This window comes from Lonchura striata, chromosome 11 (assembly GCF_050655825.1).
Source record: "Lonchura striata isolate lonStrDom1 chromosome 11, ASM5065582v1, whole genome shotgun sequence".
Classification (NCBI taxonomy): Eukaryota; Metazoa; Chordata; class Aves; order Passeriformes; family Estrildidae; genus Lonchura; species Lonchura striata.
In genome coordinates this window covers 24,716,159-24,733,764 of record NC_140713.1, presented here as the reverse complement: position 1 = coordinate 24,733,764, position 17,606 = coordinate 24,716,159, and the positions used below count along the sequence as shown (strand labels likewise).

Here is a 17,606-nt window from a genome sequence, read left to right as displayed (position 1 = left end):
CCTGGCTAGGCTGTGAGTAAGGGACACACCAAACACAGAGCGAAGCTTCTCGTGGCCAGCTGGACCAACACTGCCTGATGGAATGGCGAGAGATGAACACGTTATTTATGTTGCAAAAAGTACTTAAATACTCAATAAAGACATAACAAACCCCACCCCACCCCACTGTTATCAGACGCCACGTTGTGGTAGAACATCAGACAAACTCACAAATTTACCACAAAAATGTGTGGCAAAAAGAATATTTTATATATATGTATATATATAAATTTTTATATTTATGCCAATGTACTCACTCAGTACAAATAGCAAAATAGTTATACCATTTCCTAAATACAAAATATAGCTTTCCAAAAAAATGAAACACACATTAGATATAAACCATCCAAAACTTGAACGATTGAAAACTGTATTCAAAATTAAATGACCCAGAGCAGGTCTCTTTCTGAAAAGTTCCCTTCATATCGGCAAGAAGCCTTACTACTGAAAACGTAATTCAATGCCTCTCAATGAGAGAGAGAAAGAGAGAGACAGAAAGAGAAAGTGAACGTCGTGACAGACCAACAAACGGGGGAAATCCAGGAAAACCAACAAAAACTCTACACGGCTCAACTACACACACGAGTTAAGGGGAAAACACACAGTAAACAGACTCGAGGAACTTAAAAAAAAACCATTTACAGACTGTTCCTTTGTTATTTCAAATAACAAAATGAAGAATGACGTGATACCAGCTAACTCTACCGAGGCGGAACGGGCGCCGCGGGAGCGGCTCGGCTCCGGCGGCAGCGGGAGAACACGGATCTGAGCGAGGCTGCAGTGACAGATCACACACTGCCTGGAGAGTTGAAGCACCCAAAAGATCCACAAGCCTCACAATACACCTGCGTGGTCTGGAGTGGGTTGTTTTTACATTCGGTAACATCAGTCAATGATTTATTCCTTAGTTAAACATGACAATCTAGAAACCAGACTTGGGGCTCGGTGGTAGAAAAAGGAGAAATCACTTCAGAACTGCGATGAGCTCCGTGTGCTACAAGGATGCAACAGCTCGGGATGAAGTGACCTTTTAAGAAGGCTTTAAAATGATGCAATTTGCCCCCTACTCGGAGTAAAGCCAAGCTGAAGATTTCCATCAGTCACAGCTGGAAGAGGCGGGTTAAGGGGGATTCCTGCAATTAGGTGGTGGAGAAATTGCTTCCTCTCTCCTTACTCCTTGATTATTTGTCAAAGCTTCTACTGACTAAGCAATTTACTGCCAAGGATTCCTAAAAGCTGTTTCTTTAGCTTTAAAGCCAGTAGGATATTTATGTCTTTTTTTTAAAAAACAAAATACAAAACTGAGGGAGAGAAGGAAAACCATGGAAAGAGTAAAAGGGAGAAGGCTGGTTTGGAACAGCTCATGAGGCTTTACAGAGCTCCAACCCATCAGCCAGAACAAGAGACACAGAGGAGTCCCTTCCTCAGCCACACAGAATGTTCTTTCCAAGCTGAAGGTGATTTTAAGATCAACTGGAAGTTCCTCTTCCATTTCTTCATTTTGCAGAGCCACCAAACCCTTGCTCTATGTACAGCTCCACGTAACCCCAGCTTCCAGGGATGTGGAAAACCGTTAATCCCATTCTCAGATGGGACCTGGCTGTTTACAGCAGCAACTCTCTGCTTGGTTATTACCGTTATCAATACCTCCAATTCACAAAGGGTGGGTTTGGCTCTCCCACTCCGTGTCAATCGAGAGATCCCTTCACTTACTGCAGCTGAGTCACGGCTCGGGCAGAGGCAGCTGCTGCTTCTGCTGCACGAGCTTCCCGAGGCAAAAAAGAGAGAGGAAGAAAGAATAGCAGGGGAAAAGTAAACGTGGTAACATGGATTACCTTCCAACAACAATAATAACTGACCAGATATGCTTTAAATTCCAAGAGCCCCCACTGTAATGAGGTTTATGAACCTGGTAACAGCCCAACCCCACGCCCCAGTAACACAAAGCATAACTCCTCAGCATTATTGGCACTATGGAGCCCAAACTCCATGGTCATGGCCTCAGGTCTGCCACTGGCCACGCGGGTGCTCTTAAAAGAGGCCACTTTTCCACAGAAGCAATTGGTTCCACGCAGCCTAATCCAGAGTTGGAAGGTCTGAGAGGATCTGGGAAATCGTCGCTTTTTTTTCTTCACGGAATTTCTGCGTGAGAAAACAAGCAGAAAAGTCAGGCATAACTAATCACAGTCCCCTCCTCCTTCTGTGCAGTGCCTTCATGTTCAGGGTGTTCCTCATGAGCAGGCACTGAACTGGGGGTGAGGAGCAAGAGAAGCTCTGGAGAGACTCCAAACTTCATATACAAACCCCTTTAGTTTAGGGAATGAAGTGTATCACTTCAGTGAAAACTCAGGGGGGATTTAGGACAAGATCACCCCAAGTTACCACAACCAGCTCTGGACTCCAGAGTCCTCCTGGTTCCTGGTGCTCATTTGTAGTCAAAGGCTCTTCCCCTCTCTGAAAAAGGCACCTTCTAAAAGCAGAATGTCTCCTAGCAACTGCTGATGCCGTTGGCTGTTTCTAACACAGCCTCAGCATGTGGCACACTCAGGAGCTGCCACATTCCACCAAAACTTGTTTTCACATTACGTTATTGTAACCCAGGGGAAGAGTTCAGAAGAGTTCAAACTTGAGGTGTTATTTACTCAGTAAGTCTCAAGTTTTTTAACCACAGTCATGTTTCATAAGGTTTTGATCTGCCAAGCTGCCAGTGATCCACTCTCCTCCCTAACAAAGTACCAGACTCTCATGGCAGATGACAAAAGGTAGGAAAAATGAACAAGACACAGTCTCAACTGTTTCATATAAGTTCTGACCTCTGACTGGTTTTAATAACTTCATTCTGGTATTATAGTCTTAATTCAGTCTCACTGGTGTTTTAGTCGATTGTAAAGCACAGTCACACACTGCAAGGTACAAATGTACTGAACAAAGCTCCTGCGTGGCAGCAAAAACCCAGAGCCCCAGACTCACCGCTTGCCTAATTAAAATGAGCCAGCCATGTTGTTCCCCTGGTTCTGCAAGGACACGAGCAGATCGTCTATCTTCTCCATGTTCTGGTTGGTGGCCATGGCCGAGGGCAGCGGCGGGGTCTCGGGGAGCTGCTGGGACAGGAGCGCCGGCACCGCGGGCTGCGCCTCGGCCTGGGGCTGCCCGGGCTGCCCCATGGCCATCAGCTCCTCCGGCAGCGCCGCCGGCCCCGCGGGCAGCAGCTGGCCACAGTCTGGGGACAGAGGCACGCTTCAGTGTCCTGGCACAGGCCGAGAGCGCCCGCAGCAAAGCACTGGGCTCTGACCACGGCCCTCCACCAGCCAGGCACCCACCCTGCGAGAGCTGCTACAGCCTGCTGTGAGCAGCACCTGCACCCCTCAGTGCTGGGGCTCGCAGCACCCGCACACCCCTGCACACAGAGAAAGGCTCTGCACCCCGCAGAACTGGTCATGGAGGCTGCCTCCAGAGAGGAGGTAAGGAAAAGTGCAGGTTTGTACCGCTAAGTACACTTTAACAGACACTTCTCTGGACTCTACAGCTTCTAAAATCCTTACTTTCCTTCAGCAATGTGAAGAGAGGCAACACATATATTGTGGAAACCAAAAATAGCAAGAGAAATGCTCTCTTAGGAGAGCACAATCATTCCTAGATTAGATATTAGTAAGAGACTCTTCCCTGTGAGGGTGGGCAGGCCCTGGCACAGAGTGCCCTGGATCCCTGGAAGTGTCCCAGGCCAGGCTGGACGGGGCTTGGGGCAGCCTGGGACAGTGGAAGGTGTCCCTGCCATGGCAGGGCTGGGACAGAATTTGCTTTAAGGTCCCTTCCCAGCCACACCACTCCCTGTTTCCACGGCAGCTCTCCATGTGGTAAGCTCAGCGTCAGGCACTGGTCACTTACTGTTCTGGATGCCAAACAGGAATATTCCCGAGGTCTGCTGGGATGAGGCAGGGGAATTCTGCAGCTGGTTGATGGCACCTCCCGCCGTGTTGTGGAACAGAGGAGCCTGCTGCTGGGGAGGAGAAGCAGTTCCTGGCATTCCTGCCATGCTGTTCTGGGAGGAGTACATGGGGGACTGCTGCAGCTCCGGCTGGCTCATGCTGTTCTGCAGGGCAGACATGGAAGCTGAGGAGATGAAGAGGGTGACTTGCTGCTCTTGAGAACTTGGGGACCCTTGGACCAGCTGAATCTGGGGTGAGTTATGGAAGATGGTTGGCTGCTGTGCTTCAGCCTGGTTGGAGCCAGGATTCTGGAGAGAAGACACTGTGGTCTGACTCTGGAACTGCATGGGCTGCTGGTCCTGATTCATCGAGGCCATGTTGGACTGTGGATGAAAAATGGACTGGCCTTGTTGCTCCTGATTGGTAACCGGGTTTTGGTTTGGATTGAAAATCATGTTCTGCTTTTGGGGGGCCATTGTACTCATTGCATTTTGATTGCTGAACATCATGTTCTGCTGCTGCTGCTGCTGCTGCTCCTGAGATGGAGGGCTGCTCTGGATAGCAACAATCGAATGCTGAGGCTGGAAGATGGCTCCTTGCTGGTTCTGAGGGATGGAGCTGGACTGGATGGAGCCCAACGACACCTGGGACTGAAACAAACCCTGCTGAGCCGGCTGAGTCTGCGGCTGCTCCTGGGGAAGCATGGAGCCCTGGATATGAGAGATCTGTGTCTGCTGCTGGAAAGAAGTCTGCTGTTCAGTGTTTGTTGCTGTCTGAAGAGGAGAAATGGGATTTGGGCTTGTGAAGAATGACATCTGCTCTTCCTGAGTGGCAGGGTTGCTCATGGAACTCTGGGAAAGGAACATGTTGGCAGACTGCTGGTCTTGAGGCACCGAGGAGCTCTGCAAGACACCCATGGCATTCTGTGAGTGGAACATCGGGGGCTGCAGTTGGTCAGAGGAATTAGTGTTGGTCTGGTTGTGGACAATGGAATTTGAGCTATGGAAAAGGGATCCTTGTGTTTCCTGGGATATATTCTGAGTGTCACCAATAGGGTTCTGAGAGTGGAAAAGCTGAGCTTGTGAGTGTGGAGACTGCTGGATGAAGCTTCCTGACTGAATTGACATCATTTCTCCACCTTGCTGGAACAGACCCCCGCCCTGCTGCTGAGTACCACTGGCCTGGACACTCATCATGGTCTTGGTAGATGAGAAGAGATTAACCTGGGACTGACTTTCCCCACTGTGCTGCATCTGAACCATGGTCTGAAACACGGAGCTCTGCATCTGTTTGCCCTGGCCCGAGGCCTCTTCTCCCTCTGCAGAGCTCGAGGGCTGGAACATGGCAGCGCCGTTGCTGGAGACCGGCTGCTGCGCGGGGGCGGCCGCCTCGCCGCCGGACACCCCCGGGGACGAGGAGAACAGCTCGCACTGCATCTGCATGTCCTCACCAGCAGACAGGCCACCCATCATGTGAGACGCCTGCTGGTACACTGGGGACTGCTGCAGGGCTCCGTTCCCCGCCGTGCTGGAGGAGAACAGATCCGACTGCATCTGCGTGGCCGCCTGGCACATGTTCTGCTGCATGCCCATCACCATGGCCGCCGACGTCTCCATGGCCTGCTGCTGCTGCTGCTGCTGCTGCTGGTTGGACAGGGCACCTTCGGGCTGGGCGTGAACGTTCTCAGCTCGTCCAGGCAAAAGGTTCTCCGCTCTGGAATGGACAGCTGTGTCCGAGGAGGAGAACATCCCGGGATTCACGCTGTTCTGTATCTGGCTGACCTGCTGAAAGATATCTGCGTTCAGCTGATCCTGGACATCCTCGCTGCTGTCTGAGCCCGAAAACAACACAGAAGATAACTGCTGCTGAGCTTCCAGCACCTGCTGCACCAAGTCAACGTTCCTGTTGCTGCCCGTGGCGGTGCTGGTGGGGAAGTTCCCAGCCTGGAGCTGCTGGATGGTGTTCTGCAGCTGACTCACGCCGCTGGCCGACGAGAAGATGCTGGAGGAAATCTGCTGCTGCAGGGCCTGGGCCGGCTCCGAGAGCGTTGGCTGCTGCTGCTGCGAGGCATCCGTCAGCTGTGAGAGAGTCACCACCGTGCCATCCGACTGCAGCACCTCCCTGGGCTGGGAATCCCTCGTCTGGAACTGTGCAGCCTGCTGCAGCAGGGCATCGCTGTTCTGCAGCTGGCCCGGGGCAGACACTGCGGAGAAGCTGCCGGGCTGGGAAATGTCCTGAGTCTGGATCGTGCTCAGGGGCTCTGGGTTGTACACCTTGGGCTGCATTGGCTGCTGGTTTTCACTTTCAGAAGGTAAATGGGAAGCAGAAGTTGATATGCCAGACATGCTGTTTTCTAATGTTTGCTGAGTTGGTCCAACCACATTTGAAGCCTGAAAAAAGCAAGACATTCGGTAATTTATAAACTTACTGGGGTTATGCAAATACAATTCCCAAAATCCCCGATGTCCAGGGAAGATCAGAGGGAGATGTGAGATGTGAAACCCAGACACACCCAAACTAGCAAACACATGATCAGCAGTGGAAGTGCTACTTCAAGGATGGAATCACGGCACAATTTAATGAAAACAATGCTAAGATCTGATTAAAAGAATATTCTTACTGTAATTTACTCGTTCTGTGTCACAGGATAAAAATCCCCATCATAGGGTCACTAACCCATCAATCTGTCTGTGGGCAGGAACCAGGTGAGTTATCAAAGGAAACTGTGTGTTTTGCCCAGACTGATCCTGGACATGGCACTTTCCCTGTCCATTACTCTTCTCCACTACTAAGGCATGGACCGAGGAGCAGATGTAAGTCAGAGTCTGAAAGCTGCTGTGTTCAGCTCCCACCAAACTCACCTGGAACCTGGGGGGAGCAATTTTGTGCACTTACTTCCATTGGAGCCACATCTTCGTTCTTGATCATACTGCTTGGCATGAGTGGAGTTATCAAGGCACTAGGAAGAATGTTCACCTTCTCCAGGTTACAGCCCGTGGCCTTCACTGCTGCAGCCACAAACACAACAAGAACAAGAGGGGCAATGGTAAAACCATTCCATAACTCCCTTTAAGTAAATTACAGAATTACTCTTCGACGTAAAGCAACAGATCTCCACACCCTAAGCAAATTTAAACCTTACAGTAACGTGGCAGTAAAATTTCTGCTCATGTGTATAGAGTGAGGAAGGACAGAACAGACCAAGTACATACAGTAAACAAAATTATCTGACCTCTGGTTCAGAGTCAGCCTGGAGCAGAACAGGTACAGGAATGAAGCATCAAAGAGGAGCTGACACAGAAACCCCCGTGAGAAGGTAAATTCAGATTTATTGCATAAATTAACTGAGGACATGAAGGAACAGCAACAGCACGTTGTGTTCCTAGGAGCAGCAGCTGCTCTCCTGGAGTAGTTGGGATCTTCCCTCAGTTAAGCTCCACACTAAATTAGATGGATGTCAGGCTTAACCTGTATATTAGTTTATGTATCTGCTTAAATTAACACTACACAGTTTCTAATTCTTTGTATTAGCTGCAATCCTAGACTTTTTTGTTATTCTTCACTTGCAAACATACTAAACACAGATTAGAGTGCAGAGCCTAAAGCATGAAAAATGAAAAAAAAATTAGTATTATTTTTTGCCTTTTTTTTTGTTCTATATTAGCTTGTACTAAAATATACTGATAGGAATATTGTTATAAAGTAAGTTTCAGAGTCAGAAAACAAACCTCCCTGTAAGAATAGGGCCAGATTTTATAAGCACAGATTTATCACAGGATGTCTGATTCATTTCACCAAATCTGGGTAGGAATTCATAGTTAAATTATTGAGAACACTGATAAGAATCAATTTAGTACCTTTTATAGCCTCTTCAAAAGAACAATGTTGGGCTGGGCTGGAGATTTCCTTCTTCACATTAACATTCAGAGTCCCAGCTGCCGAGACAAAACACATTGAGAACTTCCTCACGTTAAATCAGCAAACAAGCCAAAAAAACACAAAGCAAACCAAAACAATTCCTTATAGCTTAAAGAAATTCAGGTTCTTTGAAACCCACACAAGCCTTTGCACTGTCTATTGTGATACAGATAAATAAATAAACTAAAATACATGAAGTGGGCAAATTGCAGCTTTCCTCAGGATAAAGCCTGGTGGGATTTCTTGGTTTATTTGGTGTATTGTATGGGATATGTTGATTTTTTTATCCTGCTCAGCTTCATTTTGATCCCTAAACTAGAAATGGATGCTGCTATATAAGAAGAGCTGTTGTGAGACAGCTGGAATTTGAAGTATTTGGCACACAGAGGAGAAAAGCAAAGCCTTTAGGTGTGATTATTAACAGAGCAAGGCTGGCCAGCAGGAGGGCTTTGGGAAGACCCAGGTCACCCCACAGCCCGTGCTGAGCAGGTGAAATGGGCACTGCCCCCCCAGTGCCCCCACACACCTGGCTCTGGAGTGTAGGTGAAGGGCTGCACGTCGTGAGATCTCCCAGCGTTGGTCACCACGTATATTCCCACAGAGACAGCTGAGGTGATTTGCTGGTCGTGATATGGTGGCACCTTCACAATAAGGTGATTCTGCGAGGCAAAAAGATCACATTTTCTTGCTACTGATCTTAATTCTACTTACTTGCAACAAAAGACAGAAACAGGCTGCTAAAACACCTCAAATAAAAGCCCAGGGCAGCGGGGGCAATGCACATGTGGGATACTGCCCCTGGAGATGGGACCAGGATGGCACTTTCCTGACAACCAAAGAGTCCATAAAGAAAATTATTTGTGTCAAAAAGAATAAATACTCTGTAAAACATTTCAAAGTGGAACAAAAATTCAGCCAGTTATAAAGACTATGCTGTACACACAATCTCCTTCCATGGAAAACTGCTGGGAAAAATGAATTAGGCCTTTTAGTTCCATTGTATACAAGGGCAAAGATCTGCTCAGCAAACCCACTGTGGGATCCAAGCTCTCAGTTAGACACTGAACAATTTTACTGGTATAAACCCAAAATTATGTTCCACCAGACTCACAACAGACCTTATGTGAAAAAAAAAAATAGTATAATTTTTAGAAATTCACAGAAAGAGGGAAAGGCTTCATTAATTTTTCTTTGCAAACTGAGTCCGTGTATTTTTTAAATTAAAAATATAATGATAATAATAGTAGTAATAATAATAATAGTAGCAGTAGTAGTGATAATAAAAGCAATGATAATAGAAGTAATACGGACGTACCTGATGAAATAATTCCATATCAATTTCAGCTTCTGCCTTCCACGAATTCTCATCTAAATGAAAATTAAAAAGCCTAGCTTAGGGCACGTCCTATAGAGCAAATTGTTTCAGTGCCTTTGACTCTGCTCCTCAGCTGCTCTCCCAGCTGAGCTCTGAAAGCCCGACCCCAGGCTCTGCTCAGCACCCCAGGCCAGCCCTGCTTTCACACTAACCGGAAACATTCTCTTGGAAAATCACTTTTGTTCCCTTTAGGAAGTTCTTGCCAATCAGAAAAACTTCCTCTTCACCCTTCACTGAACAGCTGTGGAGACTTTTCTTTAGGATCTCTGGGACTCCCGCTGGCTGAGCTGCAAGGGAAAAAACAGATTCTGGAATCAAGAAAACAGCAACATCCAAACCAAAGCACTTTTACTTACAGGGTTATGAAGGAAAAACTAAAACTCCTGAGCTTCTTTCTTTATCGTGCATTTCATGACAAACTCTTCAGAATATAACCATTTCTATTATTTCCTCACCAAACATAATGAGCTCCCAGAAATCACACTCAGCTCAATGAGCCACTAATAATCTCTTTCTCCTGCACTTACTAAATCTTCAAGACAAAACTCCCAGTGCTGGAGCCAAAGCTCAACAAGTGCTCAGAAGAGAAGGAAATGTGGTGCTGTAGTTCCCTGGTGTACTGTGATTTCCAGAGGCATCAACCCTTAGACACACCCAAAGCCTAACTGCAAATTCAGCCTCTGGGTCATAAAACTTCATTTTTTTTGGGAAGCTTATTTTGTTCTGCTCTGCAAAAGAGCAGAAAGAGTAATTTCCCTATTACCTGGGGGGCTTTGCACAATTTTTTTTTACATGACACAGTTTTCTGTCTGGTGCAAGAACTAACCCAGGGCTTGAAGCAACCTGGTGTCCCCCAGCCCCTGGCAGGGGGTGAGCTTCAAGATCTCCTCCAAATCCTTGCAAGATTCCCATCTCTGAAGTTGGGAATTTTAGCAATTTGAATCAAATAAACAAGCCAAGAGGATGTGGGTTTACAGACACACATCCCTGGATGCCCTTGTGCCATATTTATATAATTCTTATAATAAACTGTCACTGCTGCAAACCATTCCTACTCTTCTTAAACCTTAAACCAAATAGGACCACGTGTGCTAAATACAAATGAGCATTGCAGACAATTTAAACAGAGATACATTTTAAAATAATGTGCTTTGACACATTTGATATAAAATAATTCTGGTATCTAATGAAGACTCCTTAAACACCTTTTCTCCTACCACAGCTTCCCAGGGCACACACCCCACTCGTGTTTCTGCACTTGCCTGGCCCACTTTGTGTGTTTAATAACAATATTCTCTGGGCTTACTACACAGCAGAACATACATCCTGTACCACTCCAAATTATTTAATGACCTTTCAGAAAGGATTTTTCTACAACTCTGGCTGCAGGTTCCCAGGCAACCATTACGCAACGACTGAATATGCTCAAGGCACATGAAAAGAGTAACTGGATTTAGGTTTGCTAACAAGTTAACAAAGCCTATTTAAAACACAGCCTTCAAATAAAGAGCCTGCAGCTCCTTAATGCCTTTTCTATGGTTTCAGGAACATTATAAAACACAATATAAACAGGCTCTGATGACGGCAAATGCAAACCTTGTTGTGAAGGTGCATTACATACCTGTAGTAAGGTTTATATAGCAAACCAACCCAGTGTAATGTGCCTGAGGAGATGATTTACATTCAATAAACAAGACATTTCATGCCATTTTGATCAGCCAGTACCCATGTGCCAGCACTATTTGCTTGGCCAAGGTCTACTGCAAGTCCCTGTAGCTTTGGCTTAAGTTAAGACAGAAGCACAGGGTCCTGGAAGGAGCTGCAGGAATTCCCCTCTCAACCTTCACACCATGATCAGTTTTATTCACATATTCCCCAAAGACACAGGTCTGACCAGAGTATTTTGTTTCTGTGATCTAAGACTTCCAGCAGTGGAGACACTGTAAAATTCCTGGGCAACCTCTTAGCAACTTACACAATTGAGAATACTTTCTTAGCAAGTGACCAAGCCCCAGCCTGCCAAAAACCAAACCAATTTACTCTTTGCACCACATACAGCTTTTTTTAGCTCAACAGCCTATTTTAAAATCAGTCCCTCAATGCTTCATCTCAGACTCTCAGCTTCTACTCACAATAGCAAGTTTTGGACTGCTAAAGAAACATCAGGTGATTTCCACTCCCTTTTCTTCTATAGGTGAAATAATTTTATCTTTTTATCTATTTTACATACAAAAAAAAAAAAAAAACAACAAAAAAAAAAAACAGGAATGATGTTGAGATTTTATAGGAAATGTTTTTATCTTAAATCTGAAATTTAGTATCATATACTTCATTACTGTGAAATACCACCACGGTCTACTGACTGGAATGGAGCTGCAAAGATGACTGCACTTCTTCTAAAATATAACCCCCCCAAATCCTTTTTATACCATGGCAAGAGCACAATACGAGTGCCCAGGAGCTTCTCTACTCTTTCCATGCACAGTCAAAGCTCTCCATCTCATTCATCAAGATAAGGGGTGGAACAAGATGAGCTTTAAGGTGCCTTCCAGCCCAAACCATTCCATGATTCCACAATCCCCTTTTTCCTGTTGGTCAGTGGAACCTCCCCAGCCAAGGCAGCCATCTGTGCTCGTGCTAAACAGAGCAGTTTAATAAAGAGCTATAAAAAGTTTTGTTCTTGCACTGAAGCAGAAGAGATTCAGCCTCTGGCCCACACAGGGACCACAGCTGAGAGAGCCAGGCTTGCTGACTTACTGCAAGTCCTGTCTAGCAGTGAAAGCAGAGGCATGAATGTGACAATACAGAAGAGACTCCAAGTAATAATTCATTTTTCAAAGCAATCACAACAAAAACGGTGAAATTTTAGGAGGCAAAAATTCACTGAACTAAAGATCAGGAATTGTATAGATCTTTTTCAGTACTGGACAATAATTTTAACTATTACCCCACCACAAATAAAAATCAATCCACTTGATTTCAGCTACAGCAATTCTGTAATTATCACAGATTAACACAGGGTAGGTTTTTTACCTCTCAAGGTATTTTCACAAAATCACAGCATCATTTAGGTTGGAGACACTCCATCTCAAGCTGTGCCTGATCCCCACCTTGTCCCCAGCCCAGAGCACTGAGTGCCACATCTGCTCCTTCCTTGGACACCTCCAGGGCTGGGGACTCCAAACCTCCCTGGGCAGCCCCTGCCAGTGCCTGACCATGCCGAGATCACACTAAAAGCCAGGCCCCTCTACTCCCAGCTCCTTGGTTTGACACTCACTGCACAGAATTGGGGAAGAAGGCGTCTGCAGGGTCAGGGTGGAGCCGTCCTTGCGCGTGATGTTGACGCGAAAGACGAGCCGAGCGCGGGTGCTTTTCTTCTTGGAGCCGGCAATCCCTATCCTGGCTTCCACATCAGCATTCCTCAGCTTCAGGATTCCCACACAATCAACCCTAACAACACAAAACAGAGCAGAATTTCATCGTTTAGTAAGTTCAGCATTTTTAACAGTCTCTCAAATACTTTCATAAGCCAAAGTCAAAAGCATTGAGGTAATTACAGAAATGTTATTAGATTTCTTTTTATTTACATGAAATCTATGACCTTTTTCAAGTTTTCATTCAACCCTGTCTAATTTGGATGATGAATCATGGCAGAAAGGCATATGAAAGCATGAATAAAACAGAAAGTGCAATATAATTCTGGTAAGCATTCAATTTAGAATCACAGCTCTTCATTCTTCCATCCCCAGGGCGAGATCTGTGTTTGCAGGATTATTGCTTCAAAATATTCTGCATTCACTTAAAGAAAGCAGGAGTAGAAGAAAACTTACTGTAGTCATATTATTTATGTTCAGTGGGACTTGGAAGTGACAGATAAGTCCTCCCTTAAGTGTGGTCCTAGGGGAGATGTACAGGGCCAGGTGAGTGATGCAGTGGTGGCTTTCGGACAGGCTCCATGCAAAATGATTTAAAGCAAAAAACAGCCAAAAAACCAAGAACAGCAGAAGCAAACACAGCCTGATGTGTTAAAAAGAATATTGCAATTTAGCCAGGATTCTGGGTTCTGTGCCCCAAAAGCACAGGGACCACCTGCTATCTCCTGTGAGTACACTGAACTGCAAGCAAGAGCCGAGGAGCAGAGAGAGGAGAGTGCTGAGATATTCAGACTTAACTCTAACCCACCATCCAATGGAAGAAGGAAATCGGTTCCCAAACCCAAGCTGATAAAGGAGAACATTGCTGGAAGGGCTACTCACGCCAGCGTCATGTTGTTGCTCGGGTCCAGCCCCACCTCGATGACAGTGGTGCCCTCGATGTCCACCTCCTTGCAGGGCGTGGTGTTCCTGCCCGTCACCCTGCAGGCCTGGTAGAACCCGTGGGGCTTCACGCGCCCGGAGTCGTTGCCCACGAACACCTGCAGCACCACGGGCTCGTTGTGGCCTTCCAGCTGCAACACGCCAGGAGGGCAGTTAGCACAGGAACTGCTGCTTTAGCTGTTATTATTACATCTGGCTTCTCAACCAGCCTGAACCCTGCCTACCTTCAGACAGAATTATCCCAACTGCGACTCTCCCGTCTCTCACGACCTCCTGTCCTCACCCCAACTGTGACTATTCCCCCGTCTCTTCCCAGGATTCTCCTTCCCCCCAGCATCTACATCCACCAGTCAGCCAAGAAAGAGATTATTTCCTGGGGCTGATTCAAGAGGTGAAGAGGTTTTGCTGCTCAATTATGTACAGCCACTGGAATTCCAGGACCCCACCTTCATGCCAGACGCATTTTGAAATCCTCATGAAACCAGATTAGAATTGTCCAATAGTTGCAAAACCCCTGAAGGAGTTAGAATAGGATGAAAGGGAAGCAGAGGGAGAAATGGGGGATTGAATGGTCCAACCACCCAACTGCATAAGCCCAGCTTTCCTTCAGACATCAAAATAAAAATTAAAAATGGTAACCTGACATCTCCTACTTTAAAGGTAAAAATGTCAGGATTCACTGAAACACTTCATAAATAAGAGCAGGTCAGATATTTTAACATCCTCCTGCAACCCCATGTGCAAGCCATAATTATCCCGGAACATGTCAGTAAAAAATATGTTCATTTTCATAACATCAACACCCTGGCATGAAATGGTTGGTGTCCTCTTAATGCTTCTTTTTATTAGTGGGATCCCACTGGTGCCACAGACTAAAAATACTCTGAGGAAAAAGAAGTCCTGAAGTAAACCTGGACATTGCATTACAAAGGAAATTCTTTTTAGGAAATAATTAAGAAAAATACTCCAAGTGAAAAGAAATATTAGATAGTTGCCAAATTCCCAGGCCAGAGATGGCAATTCCTTGCCAGAGCAAGGAATTTAGCGTTTCCACTGAGACACATTCGCTGCTGAAGGATTTCTGGGTGACAGTGCTGTCTTTTGTCCCAGGCCTGGAAGCCCAGGCAGCACCAGTTTCAGTAGTGAGGAGATGCTAATGAGAGCAGAATCCTCTGGATAATCTCTTGGGGGATTATTCCCTGACACACTTAAAAAACGTAGTTTGGAAGTTGGTAGCAAGTTTGAATATAGGAAAAAAAAAAAAAAAGAATCAGCAAATACTGGTAAGATCATTGTGTGCCCATGTCCAAAAGGAGCAAATGGCAAATGTGACTGTCAGAGACAAGCAAGGCCCAGGATCTCTGGCCCAGAACAGGCATCCACATGGGAACCACAGGCATAGCTCACAACAAAGGGCTCAACAGCCAGTCCCTTATTAAGGCTTGGTTATACAATTTTAATGTTGCATACTGATTCTAGACTCAAGTTCTAAGCCATCAAGACCAGAGTTTTATTGAAATGGCCACTGAACCTGCTTCTCCTCCTCAGCCTGTGTCAGGGCCATGCGCCGGAGCCGCTCCCAAGCACCAGATCTCTGCTGAGCCCCAACATCTTTAACACTGCTCCTCCCACCTTTAAACCCCACAAACAAACAAAAAACTCCCTTGTCTCTAACGTATTTTTTTCTCACTAGCTCAGATTTCCTGAAGATTCACTGACTCATTTGTCTGTCCAGCCCTGGCAGAGTTTTATCTGCAGGGTATGAACTCCTCTGCCTACTGGTAAAGCAAACTGGAACTTCCAGGAATTCAGTAACATGAGACTCTTCCAAAGAGAATTTTCACTGATGGGTGCTAAAGGGTAACTGGGAAAGGAGTTAAAAGGAAATTCAGAGGAACAAAGGCCCATTAAGAAAATCCACATAAATGAGCACTAAATCCCCATAGCAACAGGCTGATATGAATGGATTCTTTTCTTATGAAACTTTGCTGGAGTTCTGCATTACTCAGGAGGACTGAGTGAAGGGCTGCTGGTGTTCCTAACACTGCTGAACAGGACTTTGAAGATAAGCCTACTTCTGTATTTTGTCAGCAGCAGTCAGCACAAATTTTAAGGGATGTGTCACAAACATCTCCTTGTGGACTTGCTAAGTTAGTTTGAGTTGAGAACTGCTTTACTGCTGTCTCAAAGTGACATAACTAAGAAAAAAAAAATTAAATGTCTTTCACCCTCCTTATCTATATGGTAACAAGCCTAGCTGTCTACTTGCTCAACCACACTCCTCTCAATGTGCCCAGAATGCCATTTGCCATGGTGCCAGTGTGGTGCTGGCCTGGACTCAGTTCTCTGGTGACTCTCATAATCACTTGTGAGAGGATATTTAACATCAGTTCTTCTGTTTGTCACCGTAAGTCAAGCCCAGCCTTGTTCCTGGTAAGCTTCTCTACCATATCCATTAGGAAATCTTCCCAAACCCTCTTCTCCAACTGCTTTCCCCAGGCTACACAGGGAAGAAACAAGACCTGGAAATTCCCACTCTGTGCATTCATGTGCAGCTCCTGGAGGACAGCCTCAGCCTTCCTTCCTGAGCAGAAATGTCAAAGATCTCCTTGTAACTTCTTGTGTTTCTCCTCAGAGCAAGAGGCCTGAATTTTAAGCATCAAAGTCCATAGAGCAAACAGGCTGCAAGTGTCAGGTGTGCACATAAATGTTGCCTTGTTCCTTGCACCATTCTCCAGTTCTAATCCCCATCTACCTTTACTACCTCCACCTGTACCACGCTAAACACACTGAGCAGTACGACCTGTAAACACACCTCAGTGTGATCTCCATGACTCACTTGAAAGACAATGTATACAGCAACCCAGACACTGCTGAATTAAAAACAAGAAAACACCAAGCAACCGAAAAAGAAAAAAAACCTAACAAAACTAAAACATCCCCTTTACAATTTTTTCTTTTTTTTAATGAAAACTGGTTTTATGTCTTTATTACCACTGGACAATGATGGCACACTGTCACCAGCCATCAAACAGCTACAGCATTTCACTATCTCACTTTCGTAGTTATGGAATGTCTCAGTATTCACACAGTCCATGGAACTGCAGCCTAACAGGACGTGCAGCCCAGATTTTAAACCCCTGCCTTGACGTGCAGCTTCCCTCCTGTAACTCTGTGATGCCAGGAAGACTCCTGACCTGCAAGAGGAGACCCTGTCCAGCCCTGCAGCGCAGAGCCTGCTCCCTGAGCCCTGCAGAGCCTGGAGCCAGTGAGCAGGAGCTGCCCTGGAAGCCGTGCCGTGCCCCACCTACCTTCACGGTGGGAAAGCCCTGCTGCGTCCGGTCCTTGACGGAGCCCCGGCTGCCCTCGGTCAGGTACCGAGCCCTGTGCTGGGTCTCCGGCTGCACCATGATCTTCAGCTCCTTCCCCTCACTCTTGGTCGGGTACTGACCACACAACATGGGGGTCTTCTTCCCTCCAGCTCCCTTCTGGTTCTCTGATGCTCTGAGAAGTCAAAACACACCATCGGGAAGATGTGAGAAGCAGCTCCCCAGTAAAAACACTCCAAATCACAGAAAAGCTAAAAAGGCAAAGAGTGCGCATTAACTGATGGAAGATTTGCAGTGGAGAGCAAACTTTGGAAGTCTCTTTCTGCCAGAGGAGACCTGCAGGATGAAGAGGAATGGTGCTTCCCTGCCTCCTCCATCCAGAGTACATGGGAACTGCTTTTCAGGGAGCAAACGTAAAGGAAGGGAAAAGCAATTAGCATTAAATGATGTTAACGAACAGAAGGCGGCTCATAACCTGCTTTTTCAGAGTCTATGACACAGCCTGAACAAGCTGTTTTGCTGCTGTGACAAACACACACGTACACACACACTGGATGGATTTAAGGTTAAATGACACTTCTTTAAACAGGAAAATAGCCTCATGCCTGTCTCCACCTCAACCTGTATATCCATGCAAACTCCAGATCCGATTTCTGTCTAAATAGATTGACCAATTTAAGCTAAAACCCAATTAGTTATTGTA

At 46.1% G+C, this 17,606-nt stretch overlaps 1 protein-coding gene across 5 annotated transcripts in view; it reads right to left on the bottom strand.

The window, feature by feature from the left end:
* Positions 1–1,286: 1,286 nt before the first annotated feature.
* NFAT5 (nuclear factor of activated T cells 5) overlaps positions 1,287–17,606 on the bottom strand; it is a 49,833-nt gene continuing 33,513 nt past the window's right edge. For 4 of the 5 annotated variants that reach the window (XM_021526905.3, XM_085590011.1, XM_085590012.1 and 1 more), the window contains 11 exons: positions 16,886–17,078; positions 13,515–13,705; positions 12,536–12,708; positions 9,411–9,545; positions 9,199–9,251; positions 8,410–8,542; positions 7,823–7,900; positions 6,861–6,973; positions 3,925–6,355; positions 3,010–3,259; positions 1,287–2,181 (listed from right to left, as the gene is read on the bottom strand). In XM_021526905.3, coding sequence (XP_021382580.1) covers positions 3,021–3,259; positions 3,925–6,355; positions 6,861–6,973; positions 7,823–7,900; positions 8,410–8,542; positions 9,199–9,251; positions 9,411–9,545; positions 12,536–12,708; positions 13,515–13,705; positions 16,886–17,078 — 3,739 coding nt within the window. In that variant the 3' untranslated portion in view covers positions 1,287–2,181; positions 3,010–3,020. The remainder of the gene's footprint in view (positions 2,182–3,009; positions 3,260–3,924; positions 6,356–6,860; positions 6,974–7,822; positions 7,901–8,409; positions 8,543–9,198; positions 9,252–9,410; positions 9,546–12,535; positions 12,709–13,514; positions 13,706–16,885; positions 17,079–17,606) is intronic. The other variant, XM_077786403.2, reaches the window with a different exon arrangement.